This window comes from Anticarsia gemmatalis, chromosome 9 (assembly GCF_050436995.1).
Source record: "Anticarsia gemmatalis isolate Benzon Research Colony breed Stoneville strain chromosome 9, ilAntGemm2 primary, whole genome shotgun sequence".
Lineage (NCBI taxonomy): Eukaryota > Metazoa > Arthropoda > Insecta > Lepidoptera > Erebidae > Anticarsia > Anticarsia gemmatalis.
This window is the reverse complement of record NC_134753.1, coordinates 6,913,091-6,938,485: the sequence shown is the minus strand read 5'-3', so window position 1 is coordinate 6,938,485 and position 25,395 is coordinate 6,913,091. Positions and strand designations below refer to the sequence as shown.

Genomic DNA, 25,395 nt, shown 5'->3' with positions numbered 1-25,395 from the left:
TCTTTTTATAAACCGTTATCGTTATTAAGGCCAGCGATCAATGGTAATGATCACATATCGGTTACTGATAATTATTCGGCTAGAAATTCCAGATACTTAAAGCTCAATAAATGAAACTAATGAATACTAATGAATAATATTAGAATACAGAAACACAAAAACAAGCAACCTAAGTAATCAGATCTATACAAAAGTAATAACCTATACTGTTACTATTTTTACCATAGTAATACCATAGTACAATAATTTAAGATTATATCAATGCAGTTGTATTGGCATGGAGCGGGTGTACAGAAAGTGCTGTTATACTTACATGACATGTACGACAACGACAACAGGAGCACATATTGCTCCTGTTGTCGTAAAGGTACAAAAATAAAGGTAGGTATAACAGATTCAATAACGCAACATTAAAGCTGTACCGTAACTGATATTGTTATAACGATTAATGGCTCGTATCGATATGTTAAAAACCGCTGCGCTGGCGACACTAATTATTTAAAGGCAATTTCATCTGTCATTAATGTCAGACGCGGAAGTTTTTAGAATGCTTGTTTGTTATTGTTTAGTTTGAAAAATACAATCATTTCTGTTAATGATAAGAACAAGTATTCATCAATAATAATCATGACTGAAACCCAGTTCAACGTCACCTGGGAATCTTATCCGAACCATGTATCTAAAGGAATCTCTTCTTTGCAACAGGTTTTTAATATTATTTTAGGCATTTGAGTAAGTAGATACTAGATAGTTCTAAAGATATATAACATGAGCCATATGTTTTAGAATGGTGAGTTTGTGGATATGACTTTGGCTGCTGAAGGGCACCTCGTAAAAGTTCATCAAAATGTTGTGGCTCTTGCTAGCCCATATCTTAAAGCGATGCTACTGACTGTTCCATGTCAGCATCCAGTAATATTTCTTAATGTAAGTAAATATAATAATAATAATATATCTAGACAAATTACACATGGTGATCTGATTCCAAATGCTATTTGTAGCAATGCTATATTAGATAGATAGACTGTTATATTTTAAGATGTTCTTAATTTTTCACAGAATATAAGTCATGAAGTACTCGGTTACATTTTGGAGTATATCTATACAGGAGAAGTGAAAGTACCCAGTAATAGAATTAGCAAGTTTATTAAAGCTTGTCGTTCACTATGCATCAATGGAATCAAAGACAATATTGAAGAACCTAAGGTAAAACTACAGTTGCAATGTGTATACAACTGCTGATTACTATGTCTTGGGTCAAATTCCCTGGAGAGGGTATTGCTCTCTTTTAACCTATATTAGTACTTTCTCAATAGTTGTTAAAAGTTTGAAAATGTGCCTGGTATATGGCAATAGTGTTGCCCTCTATGATTAGGGCCTAACACACACATATAACAGATATGATATTATGTGTTTAAAAATAAAACATGTCTTCAACAAATACATAACATTTTTAAATACTTTTCAGGTTCCACCAGTAAGTACAGTACAAATAAAGCAGCAAGAGTTTCAAGAAAGCAGGTAATGAAATTGTCATCTTATCTATTTATTCATTTAATCTTTGCTTTGTATATTCCTAGTATTTAATACTATACTTTATACAAATTTCATCCATGTTACTGTTAAATAAAATAAGTATAATTATTTTTCCAGGGTTGACAATGAAGTTGAGAATTTTGCTGCACATATAACTATCAACCCACAAGAGAATGATTACAATTTACAGCTTATTCCCAATCAAAACAATATAAGTAATAGTAGAAATAATGAACAATTAGTCTCAACTCAAGCTGTTTCTAATATGGGGTACAATGCGCCAGATATTAATGTACCAACTAAAATTGAAAACATAGAGACAGTTGAAGATGCAGCCATTTGTGATAATAGTATTGATATCAATAGCATTAACAATTTTATGATTATAAATCCTGCCCAAAGCTCAAGTCACAATTTAAACTTAAGTACCACAGAAGAAATAAAACCACTTCAAGAACTCATTGATATAAATCTGAATACAGAACATATACAAACTCAACCTATTGAAAATGCATTCATGGAGTTACCTAGTGGCCTATCAGAAAATCTACCAACTGATTCAAATGTCGAGCTGCAGACTAATGCTATACAGAATCCAATCCAAATTACACTTGACCCAGGTATCTGGCAAAAAAGTAATCAAAACGATCCTGAATTGGAATTACAAACCAATACAATTGAAAATGGAAGTAGCCTTTTAATGAAACCTAATTGGCAAATATTACCTAGTCAAGATAATACTAATGTTGAACTAAGTAGTAATCTTCCAGTGAATGTGCCATTGAATGCAAGTAATTGGCAGACTGCAGCAAGTAATAAACCTAAAATCACAATAATTTCTGACAAAATATTGTCAAAAATGAAATCGAAACATAACTCATGTGTGAAATTAGGCACAAGTGAAGAAATCAACTCAACTAAAATCACTCTAAACAAAGTCGACCGAATTAGAATGGGTAAGTGACTTAAGAAAAAGACTTTATAAATCTTCTTGATATTTGCAGCCCCACTTCATTTGAGTAAATTACTGACTGCCATAAAACTTCTAAATTAGCATTATCGCCTTATGTGTAAAATTTCTTAAAACTTTAAAACACACTATCATTTCTAATTAGAAACCTACATATACCTTCTTGCATGAAATTTTTCGTACCCTATAATTTAGATGGATTTTTTACTTATTCAGCATTATTTGTATCTGTAAGAAATACTTATTTCAAATGACATGTAAATATTTATATTTCAGACAAAATACCACATTACTCAATATCCAACAGAGGATCAATACAGTTGTTGCTGAATCGGTTCTTATATCATTCTCATCATCATTCCCACCAAGGACGCAAGAGACGGTGGCGATGTATAGACTACAGGAAAACACGTTGTAAAGCCTATATTGATACGGACAATGAAGAAATTACCGCCATGTAGGTATATTTAGTCCTCGTTATTATTTGATTAATTATTTTTTCATAATTAGGATACCTATTACGCTATTATCAGCGCCGCGCCGACTATCACAGGTATGAATCCCCACCGAACCATCCCCAATTTGATAAAAAAATGGGTTATGTTTCCAGGTTTGAAGAACATGATCACCCAAATCACGAAAACAGTATTAGACTGAAAATTAAAAAGAAAATCGTGTTTACATCACTGACGACTACTCTTGAAACTATCGAGAAAGCAGAAGATAATGAGAAAAAACCTACTAAGAAACGAAATAAAATTGATACGAATTAATGGAAAACGGAAAAATAAATAATCCTGCAAACTTAATGCTAAGAATAAAACTGCAATCATACATTGACACAAGTATTTTAAATTCCCAACCCATTTCCATTTAGGTTTCCGTACCCAAAGGGTAAGAACGGGCCTATTATATTACTGAGATTACGCTTTCTGACTGTCTGTCCCCGCTGTATCTCATGAATGTAATAGTTAAATAGGTGGCATTATATAAGATTGTGTATTCCTGTTGCAACTTTAACAACAAATACTAGAGTACAATATAATAATAAATGTTAAAGGAGACTTCTATAAAACAAGCCCTATTCCGTAAATAATAGTAGGTTCAGAGCTCTGCGTGCGCGAATCCAACACGCAATCGACCGGTTATTTTTTCAATTTAAAGTTGATAAACATACATGTAAGGCAGAGGTCCTACCCTCTACAGTTATTTCTCATCTAAAAGGGTATGGCTTTATGAGCATCTGTCAAAATTAAAATGTTAAAATTAAACTCGACATAGGCCGTACATACCATACTAACCAACGTCCTAAGAAATTATTTTAAATGTGTCGACTTCGATAAAACATATCGTTTAAATTTCAATATAGTTGCATAACACTCAAAATGCAAATAAAAAAAAAATATATGTTTTGCGTCATTTTTATTAGGTAGTTGAAGTTTCCCACCTATACGAAACATAGTTTCTATGAATTACATCGTTTTTGAACGAATGGTTTTGTTTAACTGCTTGCTTCAAACTTCAAATGCATTTTGATTCTGTCAAATAAGTAGAATTTTTGTTTGATGCAAAAAACATTAAAAACAAATAAATAGAATCTGTTATTATCGCATTATTTTTAATTTGAGTGCGTTGTTGCCTTTGCTTTTATTAATATGGTGAACTCACAATTTTCTCTATCGTGGGATTCATATAAATCCAATGTATGCAATGGTTTTAGCGCGTTGCAACAGGTATGCCTTCAATTTCAATTAAAAAACTATATTCTCGTGTCTAAAATACCTTTTCTATAGTTAATATAAACATATCATGGTTAATAATTAATAGTGACTTCTATAATTTAGGGATTTAAATAAATGTAATCAAAAAAATTGTAGGTTGTTTTGTGCTTTTTCTTTTGCCTCAAAAAGTTATTTCATCATCAATTCTGAATTATAAACTATGTTATTGCGTGTGTGTACGTATATATATGCGTGAGTTATATATTAAAGTGGTTAACAATGTTTATGTTCAAACATTTCAGAATGGAGAGTTTGTTGACATGACTATAGCTGCTGATGGTCACTTTGTCAAAGTTCACCAGATGCTGGTGGCTTTGGCCAGTCCATATCTGAAAGATCTGATTACTTCGGCTCCTTGTCAACACCCCATCATATTTTTAAATGTAAGTTGTAAGATAGAATAACTTAAGATGAAGTAGTTAGTATTATATCAAAGTAATTCAGCCAGTCTGACTATTTGTTATTGACTTTCTGTTAAAATTGAACATGGGCAGTGCAGCTGCAACTAATAAGTATTTATTTTTTAGAATATTGTGTGAAAAATGTTCAAAATGGTTTATTCTAAAATAAATTGTACACACCTCATATAAAAAAATATATTATTATATTATTTAAATTATTTTGAGTGGTTGTTATTAGAATAAAAAGTATTGTCAAGCCTGGTCTGCGTAAGTCCTGTAAAGTTTTTATACATTATCAATATAATCTGTGGAGAACTGATGTTGACTATAAATAAATGGTTTCAGAATGTATCACACAGGGTATTGTGTTTGCTGTTAGAATACATATACACAGGAGAAGCAGTCATTCCTGCAGAGTATCTGACATCTTTTGCAGAAACAGCTAAGACTCTTCACATAAGAGGCCTGGAGAACTTTGTAAGTTAATATTTTTTAAAGCATTGTTATCATATTTAAGATCTTACATATTATGACTATAGTAAATTTTTCTATTCCTACCTTGGTATGAGAAAAAAAGCAATTCCATGACATCATGATTGTCTTTTTATTTTTATAAATAAATAAACACCATGTGTGACATAGAGGTAACTTTACCCAAAGAATATTACTTTGATTCAATCTCTATCAACTTCTTGAGCTTCTTTCATATTTATATCATTCAAATTACTCATCCAAGTTATTCAATTTAAATTGTATTTTTGTCTAAGTCTGTTGTTCACAAATGGTAATTTGATATGATTTTTAAAATTCATGATTCACAATATTTTATAATTATCAACAAATTAGTGAATTCAGCAAATCATCCTTAACACTTATTTTGTTTATATGAATAATAAGTATTATTTTCAGGGTACAACTAGTGCACTGCCAGTCAAATTTACACCAGGGATGGGACATTCAGACCAAACTGAAATTAGTCACACAAGTACCCCTAAGCAAATAATAGTCTCTGCAGATAAGATGGAAGAGGTAAGACATCCTTTTATATTATTCTTCTAATAATAAATCAATATAAAAATCTAATAAAAACCTTTTTATGTCTATTTATGTACTATATATTCATAAAAATATATGAAGTTATGAAAGGCTTATAAAGAGTTTTGTTTCTTCCACTCCTTAGAGAAATGAAAGAGATAAAACATATTATAGTAGATTTTTAACTAAAATAAGTTTAAAGTGTGTTTATGAATAAGAGGGTTAGAATTAAATCCTTTTGCTATTTTTTACAGGTTGGTTTACCAGCAAGAAAAATATTTTTAAAGAAACCACCATCAATGTGAGTATGTTTTATTTTAAAGCAATTGTAATATTTATAATAACTGTGTTGATACAATCATTTCAGGTTTTGATTTATGAAATTGTCTCATATATTTTCAGGTCAAACCAAGGAAATCCAAATCAACCTGGACAAGATGATATGCATGACTACTCAGACTTAATGGACGACTCGACTCAGGATTCAGATGATGCTTTTAAAATGGAGGATCACCCAAGAGATGCGAATGTTAATCTTGATAAACGTGAGTTGAAATACATAAATACAAGGGGTTACGATTTACGACCTGCGGTTTAAGACCTGCCCTCCCGGTGCGAATCGGTCGCGACCGTCGGTTTCGTGTAAAAGTTAAAGGTGGCGGTTCGCAAGCTAACTGTTTCCTATGCATTACCTAAAGTCATATAACGGTCACAGTCTTATATCTCGGTCTCCTGTCTCTGTCGCGGCGCGAAAGACCACCTTTATGCCTTGATCACACCTACCGAGTGGTCGGGCGAGACAGTGCGCTCGGCCGAGTACTCAGTGTGTATGAACACTACGACGAGTGCATGGCCGAGTGCTCGGCCAAGTTATTTGGCGAGACAGCTACTCGACCCCTGTTTTTGCTAGGCCGAGTATCCACCCCCGCGCTTCCCCGCACTGTCTCGCCTTCCCACTCGGCAGGTATAAACATGCACTCGGCCCTTTCCTTTCCTTCAATTCTTGTGCTAGGAGCGGTATGGGCAACTTTGTGCACTTTTTAATTACCGTTTTTTGATCCATCTCCTATGCTGAAACTGAACTGACTGCCTACTCGACGCTAAGTTCTTAAAATACGTGTAAACACCTACTCGCTCAGCCAACTCTCTCGGCCGAGTATCATTATACTGTCTCGCCCGACCACTCGGTAGGTGTGATCAAGGCATTACGTACAAAAGTCAGCCGCGTACATCCGCTGTTGAGTGTCCCATAGAAAATCCGACATAGTATATTGGTACGTTCGATTGACGCAAACGACGCCAGCGTATATGGAACTTTAGCCTCATGTGTTTGAGCAGTTAAATAACTTTTTCAGTACTTAAAATTTAGAAATAAAACAAATTTTATTTAGTTATCTGTTACATTATAAAATTCTTATTATGTTTTCTGTTACAGCATCCTCCAAATTGCAGTTTACAGTATCAATCCGAGGGTCATTGCAAATTATATTAAACCGGTATATTTATAACTTACATTCAACTAAACGGACAGGGCTTAGACGTTGGCGATGTGTGGATTATAGGAACAACAAATGTTCAGCTTATGTGGTCACGAGAGGAAATGTTGTTCTTAATAGGTGAGTATGGAAAACAGTTTTAAAAAAAAATATTTTCTACATTTTCTTTAGTTCCCCATCTATTTTTGTTAAATTGCGTCAGTATTCAACATTACTCACGATCAAAAAGCTTATGACGTTCGACGCAACAAGCACTGAACAAATCTGAGAGCCAATGTAGTAAACTATTAAACTTTTGAGCGTTATTGGTTTCTCACACTTCTGCACTGTGAGAAATTTGAGACTGCATCTTTTGGCTTTCTATATTGCGCACTGTTTAACTATGTGCCACTGAATACTAAAAATAATATATTAAGACAAATTTAAGTACGCTACATAGTATGTTTACTTTGTTAACAGAGCAAACCTCCACAACCACACGTTCCACGACAAAAAAATATTATCAAAGATTGAAAAGAAAGCTGTTTATTCGGCAATTGAAGAAGTCGAGTTATATAAAGACAAAATGGAAGAAGAACAAAATGAGGACAGCCAGAGAACAGAAAACACAGATCACACAGAGACTTCCATAGTAAACGATGGGTTTATATCACTTGACGAATTCAGTGACAATATGGACGTTAAAAATAGTAGTAGTATGGTTATTAAAAGGGCTTAGTTATGTTTCTAGCCCTTATTGGATTCTATATTCTATTAATCAGTTATGTTTGAATATTTTTCTCACGAAACACCAGGAAGCGACACGGCTTTAAAGGTTACAGAATGTACCTAATAAAAATAGCAATATCATCGATTAGTTACTAAGTAGGAATAATTCTTTAAAAATAAATCAGTTTAAGTATACTTACTGTCGTTTTATTTTCATTCCCATTGTTTTAGTCTTAATACAAATTTTACAATTTACAAAGGCAATCTTGCCTTACAATGTAGGCACTCACACTATTTCCATGATAAATAACTAACTTAAATTTCTATCCGTCTGGTAGAATGTTGAAAGGGAAATTATGTATTTCCCTGTTTACCTCAACATTAAATTACTACATGCCCAGTTTAAAAATCACTTGATGTTTCAATAGCTGCATTTTGTCCGAGATCTGACGTCATTATTAGTCCTACTTTCATAGGGGCGCGATAGTACGCACGACCGCTGTTAGAGGTCTCAGGTTCGATTCCCGGGCCAGGCAAAGTGCTATTGGTATTTGCAAATTTAGGTACTAATGAAAAATACTCTAACATAAATTAGAAAACAGTTGTCCGAAGTTTGATCCCGGTATATGGGATTAAGCTCGCCCCCGACTACATGGGACCAATAGACAATAACATTAATGGCGTAACGTGGGTGTATTTCATACTCCTCTGCGGGTTTTACCTCTGCCTACCTTCAGCTTTTACCTTTACCCTTTACTTCCAAGTAAAACAGGCGTGCTGTTATGTTGGTATGATAAATAATAGCTGGTATGATAGTTAATAGAAGAATATTATGTGCTTCAGCGAGTGATCTAACTCTGCGCAAAATTACGTAGATCCGTAACCATAACGCTTTTAGTTTGGTACGTTGTGTGTACGTTATGGCACACATGCATTTTGTAGCCTTGTCAAATGTCACAGTTTTTAGGAAATTTAGGAATATTGCATGTAAGGTTTCATCACAATGTTTTCCTTCACCGTTAAAGCAAGTGATATTTTTTTCCTAATAGGTACATGCAATACTTCGAAAAGTCATAGGTGTGTTGCCGCGGGTTCGACCTGCAACCACTTGAGTGGGAGATGCCAACTTAAACCATTCGGCTATCACCGCTTATTTTCTAACTCCTATTAGAATACTTCTATCAATGGCCCCAAGCATTTATAGTTCGGTTTAGAAGACCTGATGGTGTATAACAAATGGATTTAATTTTGTAATTGTTTCTACAATCTACGATAAGTAGATACCTACTAGTAGATAGCATATAAATAACAGACTCCCTACGTAATTAGGTAGCAGAAGTAGAGAATCAAACGCGCGATTTTCAATTGTAATGGTACAAATAAAAGATCCATGAGGTCTTTTTGGTCAGTCCAAACAATAAGAATTAGCATAATTGCATAATATGATAATAAAAATTATGTAAATTTTCATGTTATTTCCTTGTAGTTTGGTTTATAATAAATATTTATATCTATTTAATTTATCATCTAGCTAGTTTAAATGTGAAGGATATATGATAGCTTGTAGTCACAATTGAAACACTATTTTATAAGACAATCATTACACCAACTGTATATCAACGTCATTTCATACTTTAAAAAAATATAGGTAGGTCTGATAATGATAATTCGCATATTGTTGGCAGTAATAGGTAGTGATAGCGCCGGTAGTGTATTGGACTACCGTGCCCAGGTCTCGGGTTCAAATCTCGCGTTAGTTGGATTTTCACGAAATTTGTCAACGTTGCCCAAACCTAGGAAGTTAAGGTGGCAGACCACCGAGCAGCTGAGACCGCTAAGCCGTCTGGCCTGCGACAGAACTCTCGTTATATTTAAAATTTGTTTAATTCTGTTCAATATTACTCACTCTGAAAGGCCTTCCTCATTCTCAAGCCGTCTGATAATAACGAAATAACAATAATTATAATCAGTCTCCAACCGAGCGTGGTGGGCGAAGCAACTTAGCATATTGTGAGTGTAATAACAACAATAAACAAAACGTAAATTTTGTTTATTTGTATAAAAATCTTATCACCTGTCCGTCACAGGATTTGAAGATTTTAGAAGATAAACGAAAGGTTAGTACTTATTTACTTTTTGATTGACTGTGAATAGGTACATTACCCACGATTTTGCCTAACAACTTCTATCCTGTAGTTAAAATATTTAGTAGGAATTCTTAAAAAAGCTCTAGATATCGGTATCTATACGGGATGCAAAAATATTTTATGAGATTTATAGATATTGACTGAAAATATTTGTTTTTCGATTTGAGTTCAGTTCGATTCTCGGTCAATAAGAGCATAATTTATCAAAAATCTTTGAATTCGGTAACAATTTTTTTTTATCTTATACTTACGTGCCCTTTCAATGACTTGAAGAATTAAATAGTCCGCATTAGCCTTCATGGCCCATCATTCTTTGCGCTCTGTATACCTATGCTCATGTATTTTTGGATTCGATTTAATAGATAATAAGTCAAAGGTCCTTAAATCAACATCCACACGAACTTTAGCATTTTAGTAAAGTAGGAAGAATGATGTTTTTAATATGATAATAACCCTTACGATAGTCATTAATGTACTTGAATAATAAATAAAAAAAAATGGCGATCGAAAAACCTTGTTAGGAGACCATGAATAATTTAGTATCTACTTATATTTTTGATAGATGGCAAAATTACCAACATTTTCTTTTCAGCTCTAGCAAATATGTTCAAGATACTCATATTCCTGTGTATCACTTTACAAATACATAATAACGTGGCGGGACCGCTATGGAACAAGTATGAGCCATATTTGAAATTACCAGCGGTCGAATTATTTCGAGAGTATCTTCGCATCGACACTAGCAACGAAGAAAATATACGTGAGTTTGAATCTGCTTTTTATTTTTTATGCAAAGTAGTTTGATTTATTCTTCATTGTATATTTTGAATAAGACATTAATTTAACACTCAGATGTACTTACATGTAAAATCTCTCGTGAGTAATAGCCACAAAAATTCGATGTTAATTCTCAAGTCCAGTAGAAATTAATGCTCCTAGACTTCGTCTTGATCTTTGTGATGGCATTAGATTTTCGCCTTAATAATCTTATGCCATTTTCATTGGAAAAACCGGTCTCTAAAATAGTTTTTTCTTCTAGTTGTTAATTAATGCAAGAATGTAGAGCGAATATTAATTTAATAGAATCTAAAGGCAATTTTCGTATAAGCAATATGAACTTCTCAATATTAAACGACATTGGTCATGTAATATAGGTTCAATTAAGAATACTAAAATAATGTTCTTTAATCAATATTTATATCCAACTTTAGTGCATCCAAGTTTCTGTTTTCTGTAGGTATCTATTATTTTGTCTTTTTAGCGTATTTTATATCTTCCACCGACACCAAACTTGGCCAAATGCTATACCAACGTACTTACTTACTTGAAATAATCTAACTTTCAGTAGGTGTAGTTAATATAGTAGTTTTGAATAAGTATTATATTGTGTACGTATTCTTATAAGTAATGGTATTTTGTCTTTAACATCCTTGAATTTTATTTTGTTTCTTGTTAGTGGTTACCATGCAATAGTAATGAATTTTAAATAGTTAAATTAGCCACGTCTGGTGACAATATATCAACCATATCAACAAACAAGAAACAAATAACTCGTATTTAGCATATTGGTAGCATTAAGGGGCTCACCGCGGCGCTATAACTGAGTCAACTCTACTCTACAATGCTTAATTTGCAGCAAATTATATGCAAAATAGGGAAACACCACACTATTAGTTAGGCCCGTGTTACACTACCCAGCAACAAAAATAAAAACGAGTCAATAACATAATGGCAAAGAGTTTTCGAAGGAACAACCCTTGCCTAACAGTGGGATACAAAAACAAGCTAGTTTAAAACAGAGTTTTTACAAGTAGGTAGGTACTTAATTTTTCAATCGACTGCATATTTCTGAAATTGAATTAACTTACAGTTATTCTAACAATCAAAAGTGGTTTAGTAATTAGTATGTACTTAAAGTATATTTTTATTGTAAAATATTTTTATATTGACTGTATATTATATCAAGTGGTACTGCCACTGTCAGTACATATAAATCTAGAAAACTCTAAGGTTGCTATGAAGTACGTAAGTGGTCTCATGTAGTAAGCCACAGTAACAATCACAAGTTGACAATCAACTGACCATTGTCAACTTGTAATTTTTGTTCGGGAAGCATATTACGTATAGGTGAATGAACCCAAGCCAAACTTCAATGATGCTATTTATTTCGATTTGAAAAAGTAAACGAAGTTTTAATTCTAAATGTCAGTACCAAATGTCTCTCTTAAGGGAGCCAGGCTTACAGTTTATACTTACATGTTTTATTTCATTATCAACAGCATTTTATTTTTTTTTAATTTATTAAGTTAAGTTACATACATTTTTGAGATAGATTACTTATGTATATTATTCTACCATTCACAATACCACAATTAGCTACCGCATACGTACAAATAAAGTGAAATACAATAAAGCGGTAATTGTTTGTGAAGGTCAAGACGTATGTAATTCGTTTGTTTTACTTAACATTATAATTATAATACTGTATCATTTTATTTACGTACATAATAATAAATTACTATGCAATGTATTTGTACCACTAAATAGTTAACAACTTTAAATTACAAAAAGTGTTAATTTTGCACACTTAATATCACTTATGCAACAGCAATATTTATTGTGTCTGTGAATATTAAATGGTTCTACACTTAATTTTCTATTGTTCAAATCTAAGAATTGTGTTTGGTCTAATGCACACAGACATTTATTTAAGGGTCGACTTTTCCGTTGTTAGATTTTGCCGACGGATAATTTTATTTCGAACGATAACTTCCATCTAACACTAACGATGGCCAAGTCGGAACATAAAAACCCTTTCCTACGTCTTTGTAAGCATATTATATTAAGTAATTAAAAAACGAAAAAGTTATTATGGTCGTTACTTCACAGAACAAGCGATAGACTTCTGGTGTCGTCAGATGACGGAGTTGGGAATACCGTACGCAATTTACTCGCCGGCTGGTAGCCCGATCTTCGTGGCTACGATCAAAGGCTCCGATCCTAGTTTATCCAGCATTATGCTCAACTCACACATGGACGTCGTGAAGGCAGACCCGGTAACACGTTGTATCTATCTATGCTAATATTATACAGCTAAAGAGTTTGTTTGTTTGTTTGTTTGAACGCGCTAATCTCAGGAACTACTAGTTCGAATTGAAAAATACTTTTTGTGTTGAAAAGAAGAAGGCTTTATATTACATCATGCTACGACCAATAGGAGCAGGGTACCTGTAAAAAATGTTACAAAAACGGGGAAAATTATAACCCATTCTCTCGTGACGCAAGCGAAGTTGCGCGGGTCAGCTAGTACAAATATAAAATTTTAAAGACTTTCCCTTGACTCATTCTCAATTCAAGGAAATTTATGTAAGTCCTAATTGCCCGATTATTGGGTTTTATTGTTGAGTCATAGGTCTTAAATAAACATGATGCAGCGCAATCAAAACATATGCAGGTAACAAGTTATTACATTAACTGTTTAATATTTGAGGTAATTATTTTTTAAATACCGGTTGTGTGCAGAGTAGGTAATAACCAAGCATTTTCGATCACAATTTTGTATGCACTTGGTACCTACCCTGATTAAATAAAGGTTGGGTCTTTTACCCCCGTTTCCTATTCAATTACCTATTCAATAGCGTTTTTTGCATGAGTTTTGACGCTATTGAATAGATAAACTAACGTTAAATGTACCTCAGAAACCAGGGGCTAGTGATTTCTACAAACTGTGAAGTACTTATTTTTTTTGTTTACAGGACGAATGGCAATTTCCACCCTTTGAGGCTCATATGGACGCAAATGGCAACATCTATGCTCGTGGTACACAGGACACCAAAGATGTAGGAATACAATACTTAGAAGCTGTCAAGAGGTTAAGAAAAGACAATGTGACTTTGGCAAGGACCTTGCACATAACTTTGATGCCGGGTATGTATTGAGTACAAAATATTACCGCGAACGTTTCGTAGGACCAGTCTGAACAGTTCAGATTTGAATCTATACTAATATTATAAAGCTGAAGCGTTTGTTTGATTGTTTGTTTATTTGTTTGTTTGTTTGAACGCGCTAATCTCAGGAACTACTAGTCCGATTTGAAAAATCCTTTCAGTGTTAGATAGTCCATTTATCGAGGAAGGCTATAGGTTATATAACATCACGCTACGACCAAAAGGAGCGGAGTAGCAACGAAAAATGTTACAAAAACGGGGAAAATTTTGACCCATTCTCTCTTATTTGACGCAAGCGAAGTTGCGCGGGTCAGCTAGTATTACATATATTATGTACAAGGGTACTTGACGTTCTTCTACAAGTTCAAAAGAAAGCAGTTTTTGAGTAAAAATGCTTAAATTACCGCTGTTTGATTTAAAGTAATTTCACAATCAGTGCATTTATTGTTGACTCTTAAGGGTGCTCCCACACAGCAGTTATATAACGTTATACAGCATTGTGTAACACGATAATAAAACAATTTTAAAATAAATTTGTTTAAAACAAATGTTATAAGTCAGTTTCTTAAGTTGTATAACTGTGTGTGTGTACCTACCTAACAATAATTTAACTTATATTTTCATACAATAAATTACGATTGAAAATCTGTCAATATATTCTTGAAGCTAAATGTATACATATGTCATATTTATACGGGTATTATTCAAATATTATATTGGAGAACGGTTAAAGCCTTTGACCCTACACATCAAGGACTCGTAATTTATTGCTAAAGTTTTGAACCGATTAAGCCAGTATGACGAGGAATGGGGGTCTTCAATGCTAACGTTGCATTGATAAAATGGATCAGGTTGACTTTATCATACATTTTCAATGTTGGCTCTCAAGTAAAGATATATCTTGTCTAAAGCAATTTATTTAATAAAAAAACCCCTAGTCTTCCATATAATTAACTTTTTTGCGAATAGTAAATTTAGGAATGTGGAGCTTTAATCTTAAAATCTTGTATTTATAAATAGGATGAGACGATTTGACGGTGACACAAAATAATTGCGTGTATCTAAATTTAAGGTGGTACGTCATTGGTCAAGTAATTATATCCAATTAACTGCAATAAATAACTTATTTTTCATTTCATATTTATATACAATTTACTACTTGATTTTGTCTGTATATTTGTTACTATTTAACGTCTTTTATAGCGTAGAAAGAAAAACTGTAGATTGGCACTGGATATAAGGAACTAACTAAACGAATTTAAAATGAGTTCTATAGTTATATAGTGATCGGTTTGTACATAATGTATGTATGCAAATGGACCTTTGATATGACCGCAGCGTGTGCCCTGTGATATCAAAATTGCTTACAAACAAAGGTTATCGTTTCATGTGCAGTTATGTTACGACGAGATGTTACATAAAGGATAATTACTTATATCACTATCAATTAAATATTTTTTTTCACATAAGTATTTCTATAAAAGGAGCTCGTGGCTAAGTAAGTGACAACCGCGAGGATCGATCTCTCAGGTTAAGCGATACTTACCGAGGTTGATCAGTGGATGGGTGACTATAATATACCGATTTCCTCCGTGTTCCGGAAGGCACGTTAGATTGTGGGTTCCGGCTATCATTTTCAATGATCTTTGATAGTCGATACCAGCATGTGCAGTCAGTAGCTTGAGCGTCGCTCCATGTAAAATAATGGTATTCGGCTGCATCCGGTGAGACCGGAAGCCGACTCTAACATAGTTGCATGAAAGGCTGATGTAGCACTTCCATAAAACTCATTATAGAATGAATAGACTTAAACTTATTACAGATGAAGAAATGGCGGGTAAGAAGGGAATGAAAGTGTTTGCAAAAACACCGGAGTTTAAAGCGCTCAATATTGGATTTGCTTTAGATGAAGGCTTAACATCTGCAGATGATACACTTTATGGAACGTTTGTCGATAGGAGAGCATGGCGTAAGTAAAAAAAAAAAAAATTTCCTATTTTTAAAGGGTAATTTTTACTTATTTTTAATAACTGACGATTGACTTACAAATTGACAAAGAATAACTGGTTTTACGTTCATGTTATAGGTCCAATTTTGTGCAGGATAATTTAGTTTTTTTTGTATGGTGTCAGTATTTGTAGGAAATCATCATTATCCCCTTACTTTTGTTCTTATTTTAAAACTAAAAGTTGTTTTTAACTCACACTATATTAAGATAAAAGTTGTTTTGAATAATCAAAATACAACGAACTTGAATTTATTTCTCAGAAATGGAATTCGTCATTAATGGAGAAGGTGGTCATGGCTATACAATGCCTGATAATAGCGCAGCAGTAAAGGTAAACTTTACATTCATATTTTTAGATTGTAAATGTTTCGATTTGTACGTGAAAATTAGTAACTATGTGTGTCATTATACGTATAATTAATTATTATCTATTATATTATATGTACCAATATTACCGGTACAGAATTTCACTATTGACTATCAAATTTTGAATAAAGCTGCTCATTTTCTGTATAAAAATTTACAGCAACCTTTAATCTGAGTATTAGTTCTCTGTCGGCCTACTCTATCTTCTACATAATTTCTCTCTACTGGTTTTCTAGTAAGGTAGTGCGAATACAGTACAAGGCCGCCAAAAAATAATCTACAAACTCTACAAAGTAAATGTAAAATTTGTTCGCTCTAATTTTGCCAAGGCCGAGCCAAAAACTCTTCCGTGAATTCCAATGTTCTGTATAATTATGACATTTGTGATAGTTAGCTTTTATTACAGGCTCAAAAATTCATAAACACAGTAATGGCGTACAGAGATACACAGAAGGAGATATTAAAAACTAAAAGCAGGACAGATTTCACTGGTTATACGAGTGTTAATGTTAACATCCTTAAGGTAAGTAGGCAATTTAAATAATAATTTACAATGTGATAAGTTTATGGAGGTCGACGAAGTATAATTAAGTACAAATCGAAAATTGAGGTATCAGAAAATTATACTCACATAAGGTAAGTACGTTAACACATACTTACATATAATTCAAAATAAATTATGTTATTTTAATATTTTACTTCGCAATTTGTCAATGAACAAGAATTATTACCGACTTATTGTGTGTTCAATGTCATTCGTTTTTTGTAAAATAAATTACGTACTTGTTTGTTTGTAAACAAATTCTCATCTTAATAGTGTTAAGCACTTTTGATACTAACTAATCAGGAATGATCTTAGTCATAAAGTGTGTTTATATTGTATTAGACATGTCGTAAAGCGGCCGGTACAATTGATATGAAAATGGGGTCATTGTAATGTTCCGGTTTATTAAACAAACAAAATTTAAGTCTCAGAGATGACATTTCAAGGACTAAAACTATAGGCCTAGATTTACTTGTCGGAGCACTTAACTGGCGTTAAGTGACGCAGCCACCCACAGTACCTTCTTAACTGACTTTGTCTATTTATAACCAACTTTATGTATACTTATGTAACTTCATATTTACATACATACATAAAATCGCGCCTCTTTTCTGGGTAGATAGCAACCAAAAACGCCACTTGGTACGATCCTTAGAAACCTTACTTGTTTCGATGGCATCCATACGTCTTGTCATAGTTGTCCAAATTTTTTATAGACAATATAAAATCTGTGTGATTAGATTTATCGATTCAGAATCCGTGTTATAGGTAGAAATACCAGAATTCGGAATTTAATGTTTATTTACTAACTTCTGCAATACTGAACATGTAAAGCCAAACAACAATTTATATCTACCCATCTTTCGTTTTAGAATTCAAAGACTCGTGTAATGTGTATACGGAGTATATTTTCACCAAATTTCAGGAAAACATAATATCGCGACGTTCCAAATTTATTGTTATCATTGTTCCACTTTTCAGCAGGGTAAAGGCTGAAAGAATAGGAATAAAGTACGTAATGACAAATACTTGTAACCATTTAATTAACCCAATTGTTTTGTATTTCAGGCAGGTTTAGCGATAAATATAATACCATCAAAGGTAGAGCTCGGTGTAGACATGAGATTGTCGACAGACGCTGATGTAGCTGAAATGGACGCCATAGTAAGTGAGAAAACTCTGTAATTATCACTGATGCCCCCTGATGAAGACTAAAGTAACTAAATTCACTTTTGCAGGTGCAATCTTGGATGCAAGCAGCTGGTAATGATACCGAACTCACGTACTACAGAAAGGAAACCGATTCAGGAATAACGTCGGTCGATAATTCCAATCCGTTTTGGGTATCTATGCGAAGTACTTTGAATAAAATGTAAGTATAATTTGTGTCCCTTATTACTTTCAAAGAAACTAATTGTTACTAGACAGCTGTGTGTGTATGTTTGCTAAATGTATGTTTAACAAAATATTTCACAGTAGTATCTGTAGCGCGATTCTCTCTCTATTGAGCCCACTAGAGGCCGCGATCGGATTTTAATACACAAATTCTCGACAGCTATCATGATGTTGACGTCTTTTGACAACATGCTAGTCCTATTGGTATAGAAAGAAAGGCCTAGTAGAATTGCGCTACCGAGCGTTATCATCCATACTATCCATACTAATATTATAAATGCGAAAGTAACTCTGTCTGTCTGTTACTCAATCACGACTAAACTACTAAACCAATTTGTATGAAATTTGGTATGGAGATATTTTGATACCCGAGAAAGGACATAGGCTACTTTTTACCCCGGGAAAATGACGCAATCCCATGGGAAAATTTAGGTGGCTGACGAAGTCGCGGGTAAAAGCTAGTATAATATATTATGTAGATTGTAGAGTTATAGTAATGTAGCGATGTTATCGTTCCAGGGGTATGAAGATCATGCCAGTGGTGTGCCCAGCGACATCTGACATGCTCGTGGTCCGTAACTTGGGTATTCCTGCCATCGGCTTCGCGACCAAAACAAGAACTATATCGCGAATACATGGCAAGGACGAATACCAGAATGTAGAAACTTTCTTAAAAGGAATAGATATTTATACCGAAGTCATTAAAAACTTAGCTAATGTTCCATGTGAAGCATCAAAGCCTTCGCAAAAATATTATAATAAAAATAAGTCCGTATAAGTAGGTACAAACAGTTTAATGGGAGTGCAAAGATGTACTAAGATTTTTATTTTTTTTTTAATAAATTCATTGGACTTTTGACAGTCGATGACGACTGATATGATATGCCACGATTCATTAAAAAATATTAAGTAAGTATCAGTGCAGCTACCTAGTAGGAATATAAGAGTTAAATTTACCCCTATGGGAAAAGGGCGTGGTTTTATGTATGTAAAATAAAATATATTTTTATGTTATTAACTTATTACACCGTAAACATATTCCACAAAAATAAATGTAAGTACTAAGTATTACTAACAGACACTTATTTAAATATAAAATTGGAATAATTTATAAGAAGAGTCAAATAAGTATTTTCTGATATTCATATTTTTTTGTAGTTTTATTGAAAACACTATATATTATGTTTCGGGGTCAATACCCATTTTGGGGGAACTTGGTACACAGATGGTCTATAAATTATTAAACGGATTAAAACATAGGTAAGTATGTGTCCTGCTGTAAGTATGTGTGTGCATTACAGCATTTCTTTCAGTAGCTAATAATTCACTCTTGTCACACATATTCGGGACACACACTTTGATAAAAGTTTTATTAGTTGTCCACTATTAATATTCCCACTGTATAATACTATAAACAATGTTTCAAGTACATTAGCGACGTCTGACGGACGCCGTAAAGGACTCGTACCGACTGTATGAAGCAATGAAGATACATCTCAAGAGATGGCGTAAGCATGTCTCTCTCTGAAGCCCAGTGTATGCTTTTAACTAAGTGAGGTTCTGAGAGGACAGAACAGTCAAATTAATGAAGTTTGATTGAATACAAACATTCTTAGATATAAATATACCTTCAGATGTTTGCAAATATTTTTATTTTAAACTAACTTTAGAATAAAGTCAATCCATCTAGATCCTCTACAACTAAATTATTTAATTAGTAAACTGTGACGAAATTAATGTTAATTATATCAATACTATTACACAAAAACTTTCATAAATTTACTGAAAGTAACTGAGGAAAAAAGGTTTTTCTTTATGATATAAAACGGGATTTTTATGTTTAATTTGGCTTTACGTTCCAAAGCTTATAATTTTAAAATAAAATAAGAATGGTATTTAAAGGAAGTCTCCATATTTCGCTAGTACAAACATTGCGTGGGCGAGAGCTCGGCACGCCGACGTCTAAATGCGGCATTATGAGAGATCGCGACTGAGCAATTAGGTACAAAGGCGGCGCACAGATCATGACTACTAGATGAACTTAACAGATATACTAACCCCCGGTTTCTGAGTACATTTAGCGGTAGTTTATCTATTCAATAGCGTTTTTTTATATGACTTTTAACGCTATTGAATAGATAAACGACATACGGGGCTAAGTACTTTTTACTAGTGATAAACAGCCATACTTAAAGAGCAGTTTAAGGACTAATAGTGTTTTGGTCAATTGATAATTTTGGTTCAGAAATATGATTTGTTCACAATTTTTTTTTCCTTAGCCTTAATATAAGTGCCCCGTTGCCGTGCCCCTAGGCAAAAACCCCACGTAAACATTAACACAATCAAAATCCTATTAACCCTAAATCTATCGTAGGTACAAATCTTAAAATTAAACAGTCCAACCCTCTTATTCATAAACACACTATAAACCTATTTTAGTTAAAAAGCTACTATAATATGTTTTCTCTTTTTCATTTCGCTAAGGAGTGGAAGAAACAAAACACTTTATAAGCCGTTCATAACTTCATATATTTTTATGATAATAATACTACAGCTGTCAATTTGTAAATCTGTCTGAATATGTATAGAAGTTATGAATGTTTTTTTTTATACATGCCATGATACAGAGTGCTATTGGAACAATCAAATATGCAGAATATTTTAACCAAACAGCGATGTTAGAGTTACACTGGAAGCTAACAAATGTTCTATGTTGTTTTGTTAGTTTTAGAAGCAAATATATTAATATGAGTGACTTTCTGATTTGATCTCCTAATAAGTAGACGCAGGGATAAATCAAGAATAGCTGGAAAATCTATAAATAATAGTTAGTTTTACTTAAGAAAAAGTATCTCCTGGGTACCAAACTCTTTTGAAATTTCTTAACGACATTGTGTCACTTCAAACTAAATTAGAATCGTTTATCAGTTCTCAAAAACTTGTAACTATCAATTATTGTCCAAAAAAAAATCACTCGCGACGTTCCAGTGTAGATTTAATTCATGGTGTCCCTAACACCGTTCTGTTTCCTCGTTTGCAGCTAAATCTTTAAACCAACAATCGCCACTTCACAGTAATGGGTGCCTTCCCACCCGTACGTGCCGCAACATTTTTAAAAGGACTTTTTCGCGAGCCGCCGACGTTTTCTGTTTGCGCACCGACGTCGGCCTCGCCACGGATTTCACAATTGTCACGCTTTTAGCGAACAAATGAATTCCCACCAATGATCGGGATTCACTGTGTAAACCGTTTAGCGTTCGATTGTTAAGTTTCAAAATACTTATGATACATTGTTTTTCGTTGGTTTTTATGGCGTTGAAAATTTGGTCGTAGCGAAGGAAAAAGTTGCTCGAATGACTACGTTTACTACGTTATAAACTACTTGTTTCTAAATTTAACTAGTGTTTATAACTAATAACCTAAATAGAATAACACGTGTTTTACGCATAATAGTTTCAGGCTACATTAAACTATGCTAATGATATCGCGACCACTATAATTTGTTATCAAATAATGGAGGTGTTAAGTTTTACAATATAATTATTAATCTTACATGACACCGCGGACCGCTGGGGGCGCTGCGAGCTTTAATTGAAATAAATTGTCGCGACTGGGTGTAGCTGGCACAGGGCACATAAATCAGAGCGCCTCGGGCGACCAGCTAAGTGCCAGCTACGAGTGTGCTACGACGTAGCAACGCGTAGACAGGACACACGCATTGTATTGAAAAAAAAAACGTATTTATGAAATTATTAATTCCTACTTATTATTATTGTATTTGATTGGTATTATTAATGACACAAAACTATGATAACATTCTCAAATTATCAATATATTGAACGTAATACACTTTTGATGATTAAAAATTTTGAAGTTGTGATACAACCAATTTAGTTGTATCTCAACTTCATAAAAAATATTCTACGATAAATTCAACTACACAGTCAATTTGGCTGGTCTATCGCGTCTATCGTCATCATTAGGGTGTGACGCTGTAAGAGACATCGCGAAACGAATTAATTCAGCCAAATGCGGCGGGCGAAGCGCGATTTTTAACAGTAGTGCTCATCTGTCACCACCCAACGTAGCAACGTAGCGTGTACAGGTGCGTATCATCACATCGCTAAAAGCACCACACAGAGCTATAACATCTTTACCACTGTGGATATGACATAACTTCACCAGTTCACTTTATTTTTAAAGCGATTTCTGGATTAGGTAAAAATAACTTTGTGGATTGGGATTCTAGAAACATTTGTTAGTCACACAAAATGCCCTATTGAAATTATAACACCATACGTTACAAATTAGTGTATTAGGATACTTACTAGTATCTCTACGAGTATGTAGCGAGATATTTTACGACTACAATATAATTTACATTCACGACTAATCTTGAATTAAAAAATAATCTAAAACTTGTTGCTTTCAAGTGTCGAAAATGGATGAAGAAATAACAAATTCGTTGATTTCGACATGTTTCTTAGTATCTGTGGACACGTGGACTCTATAAATAAGTTTATATTTAAAGGCTTGCTTATTTTGGTTCGTCTAGACATTTAGCATTTATAGTTTACTAGCTGACCCGCGCAACTTCGCTTGCGTCGCCTAAGAGAGAATGGGTCAAAATTTTCCCAGTTTTCGTAACAATTTTCACTGGTACTCTGCTCCTATTGGTCGTAGCGTGATGATATAAAATATGCTTTTTTTTCACGAAAAATATTCTTAAAATTATTAATATCTCTTAACCGATTCGTTGCGGATGGCACGACAGGCGTGCCATTCAATTCTTTTATATATGGCGTATGACACGAGAGGCGTGTCTTTTTTAAATATCATATAACTCGCTCAAATTGAGATTTCATGAGGTGCTTTCAAACTAAAGATTTATTTGTTTTGAATACATTGTTTGCCGCCACAGCTAGAAGTTTACGAAAACGCATGTCGCAACGAATCGGTTAATGTAACGAAGTTGCGCTAATGCATATTCGCCATTAAAACAGTTGCCATGACAACGGAATTTTGTTAATTTAATGTCATTATAATATTGATTATTCGCGACTTCGTTGGCCACCTGAATTTTCCCGGGAAATGCGTCATTTTCCCGGGGTAAAAAGTAGCCTATGTCCTTTCTCGGATATCAAAGTATCTCCATACCAAATTTCATGCAAATTGGTTCAGTAGTTTAGGCTTGATTGAGTAGCAGACAGACAGACAGACAGACAGACAGAGTTACTTTCGCATTTATAATATTAGTATGGATATTACGGTTGAAGTACTTCTCAGTTGGTTTTTAATAGAAGTTGCTATTATCTGGTAAACATTGAGGTTTTCTCTGGTATGTGTTTTATTGAACTGCGGAAAATTGATTATATTAGCTCAAACTATTAGATTAATGAATCTTTATTTATTAAATATTATTTGTGATGAATCTATATGATTATTGTTATAAGATCTAGGAGTAGTGTCTATTCAAGTATTCCGGAATCATAAATACACTATTCACCACTAATAAACACATTAATACTTCTATTCTTACATCCATGAACATTTTGTTAGTCATATAGGACCTTTCAATCCTGAGTACAGATTATAACTTTAAACATAAAGACTGCACTTACTCTAGAAACCTGATCCTCAAATACCTAAACTATTGTAATAACTCAGAGCAGACTTGGTCCTTCGGATATCACCTCCAAATATAACCATATTCGTACATCATCGTCTCCTTAATGACGACTAGTGAAGTGTGAAGCTCGTCTTGATGTCGAATGAGTTGTCGTTTCACATCTGACAGATCATCAGCGAACTGCGAGTACTGTGACACACTCACTGCTTACACTACAGCCAACTGAGTGGAGCGAAATGATTCCTTAATGAATACGCACTTGAGTTTTACAACGCTTAAAGGGAGAGGGATATGTTGCGGTTTTTAGGTCTGAAGGTAAAATCTATACTAATATTATAAAGCTGAAGAGTTTTTTTGTTTGTTTGTTTGAATGCGCTAATCTTAGGAACTACTGGTCCGATTTGAAAAACTCTTTCAGTGTTAGCCCATTTATCGAGGAAGGTTATATATCATCACGCGAAGACCAATAGGAGCAGAGTACCAGTAAAAAATGTTACCAAAATTTCACCAATTCTCTCTTATGTGACGCAAGCGAAGTTGCGCGGGTCAGTTAGTATGTTATAATTATTGACTGCTGCTATGGGTGTAGTTTATACCTTACTAGAAATTTATTCAATTCTTTTGCACATGATATGCCTTTTAAACTGTATAACAGTCTTAGGCCTAGCCTCTCCCTCATTACGAGAGAAGACTCTTGCCCAGCAGGTGACAGGAGGAACATCTGAAGGTAAAATATTATGTTATGTCTTAGGATATTATGCTTATAGATTGAACTAGGCAACTGGTTTGTGGCTCTATAAGTAGTCGCTCCATGTAAAATACTGGTATTCAGGTGCATCCCGTGAAACTGGACGCCGACTCCAACATAGTTGGAAGAAAGGCTAGGCTGATTATGATAATAAACTTTAAACCAAACGAAAGTTATATTCCTTTTTCATGTCTTTTAAACTTTCTATCAGTCTTATACAAAAATCTGTAACGATTTGGCGACGATTCTTTTTCACAATTTTATTTCTAGATTTCTGGATAATTAAATAATCGTGACTAGCTAAATAAATATGAACTTTATTAAAATAACTTTACCAAGAATCACTGCTTACGTATTACAATGCATAAAACAATTTAACAAATATTTATTTTGAACTGCAATGTTGATCAAATTTAAAAAGGGGTAATAACAAAGGAACGGTCACGCGCGCATTATTCAGTTTAAAATTTTCAAGTAGCTACTTTTCGTATTGCACGGACACGTCACCCCTTTGATATGCTTTACCACGGACGCATATGTTTTCTATTCTAAAATGAACAATCGTCATAATAAAAGAATTAAACACTTCTAAACTTTAAGTGTTTTGAGAATAAAATGGTTATAATTGTTAATTAAATGCACAGTAAAAACGTGGGAATATCTCACAGTATTGCGATGAATGTT

The 25,395-nt window shown here is 33.6% G+C and overlaps 2 protein-coding genes across 2 annotated transcripts; both read left to right on the top strand.

The window, feature by feature from the left end:
* The first annotated feature begins 513 nt into the window (after nt 1–513).
* On the top strand, nt 514–3,335 carry LOC142975437 (uncharacterized). Its single transcript, XM_076118269.1, has 7 exons — nt 514–705; nt 787–927; nt 1,060–1,206; nt 1,469–1,521; nt 1,654–2,492; nt 2,783–2,963; nt 3,117–3,335. Exons 1-7 carry the CDS (start codon nt 628–630, stop codon nt 3,277–3,279), a joined length of 1,602 nt encoding a protein of 533 aa, XP_075974384.1. The 5' UTR covers nt 514–627; the 3' UTR covers nt 3,280–3,335.
* Nucleotides 3,336–4,010: 675 nt separating this feature from the next.
* Nucleotides 4,011–19,400, top strand: LOC142975254 (uncharacterized). The gene is made up of 18 exons (XM_076117992.1): nt 4,011–4,239; nt 4,530–4,670; nt 5,034–5,165; nt 5,598–5,717; nt 5,978–6,024; nt 6,126–6,268; nt 7,159–7,339; nt 7,679–7,936; nt 8,159–8,205; nt 10,667–10,834; nt 12,964–13,130; nt 13,830–14,001; nt 15,844–15,990; nt 16,290–16,360; nt 16,802–16,918; nt 18,008–18,103; nt 18,178–18,311; nt 18,854–19,400. Exons 1-18 carry the CDS (start codon nt 4,162–4,164, stop codon nt 19,110–19,112), a joined length of 2,478 nt encoding a protein of 825 aa, XP_075974107.1. The 5' UTR covers nt 4,011–4,161; the 3' UTR covers nt 19,113–19,400.
* Nucleotides 19,401–25,395: the final 5,995 nt, after the last annotated feature.

Coding starts and splice junctions, on each gene's coding strand:
- LOC142975437 (XM_076118269.1), top strand. CDS start 628: ATGACTGAAACCCAGTTCAACGTCACCTGGGAATCTTATCCGAACCAT. Junction 1,207..1,468: donor ACAATATTGAAGAACCTAAG/GTAAAACTACAG, acceptor AATACTTTTCAG/GTTCCACCAGTAAGTACAGT. Junction 1,522..1,653: donor CAAGAGTTTCAAGAAAGCAG/GTAATGAAATTG, acceptor TTATTTTTCCAG/GGTTGACAATGAAGTTGAGA.
- LOC142975254 (XM_076117992.1), top strand. CDS start 4,162: ATGGTGAACTCACAATTTTCTCTATCGTGGGATTCATATAAATCCAAT. Junction 4,671..5,033: donor ACCCCATCATATTTTTAAAT/GTAAGTTGTAAG, acceptor AAATGGTTTCAG/AATGTATCACACAGGGTATT. Junction 15,991..16,289: donor TGTCGATAGGAGAGCATGGC/GTAAGTAAAAAA, acceptor TTTATTTCTCAG/AAATGGAATTCGTCATTAAT.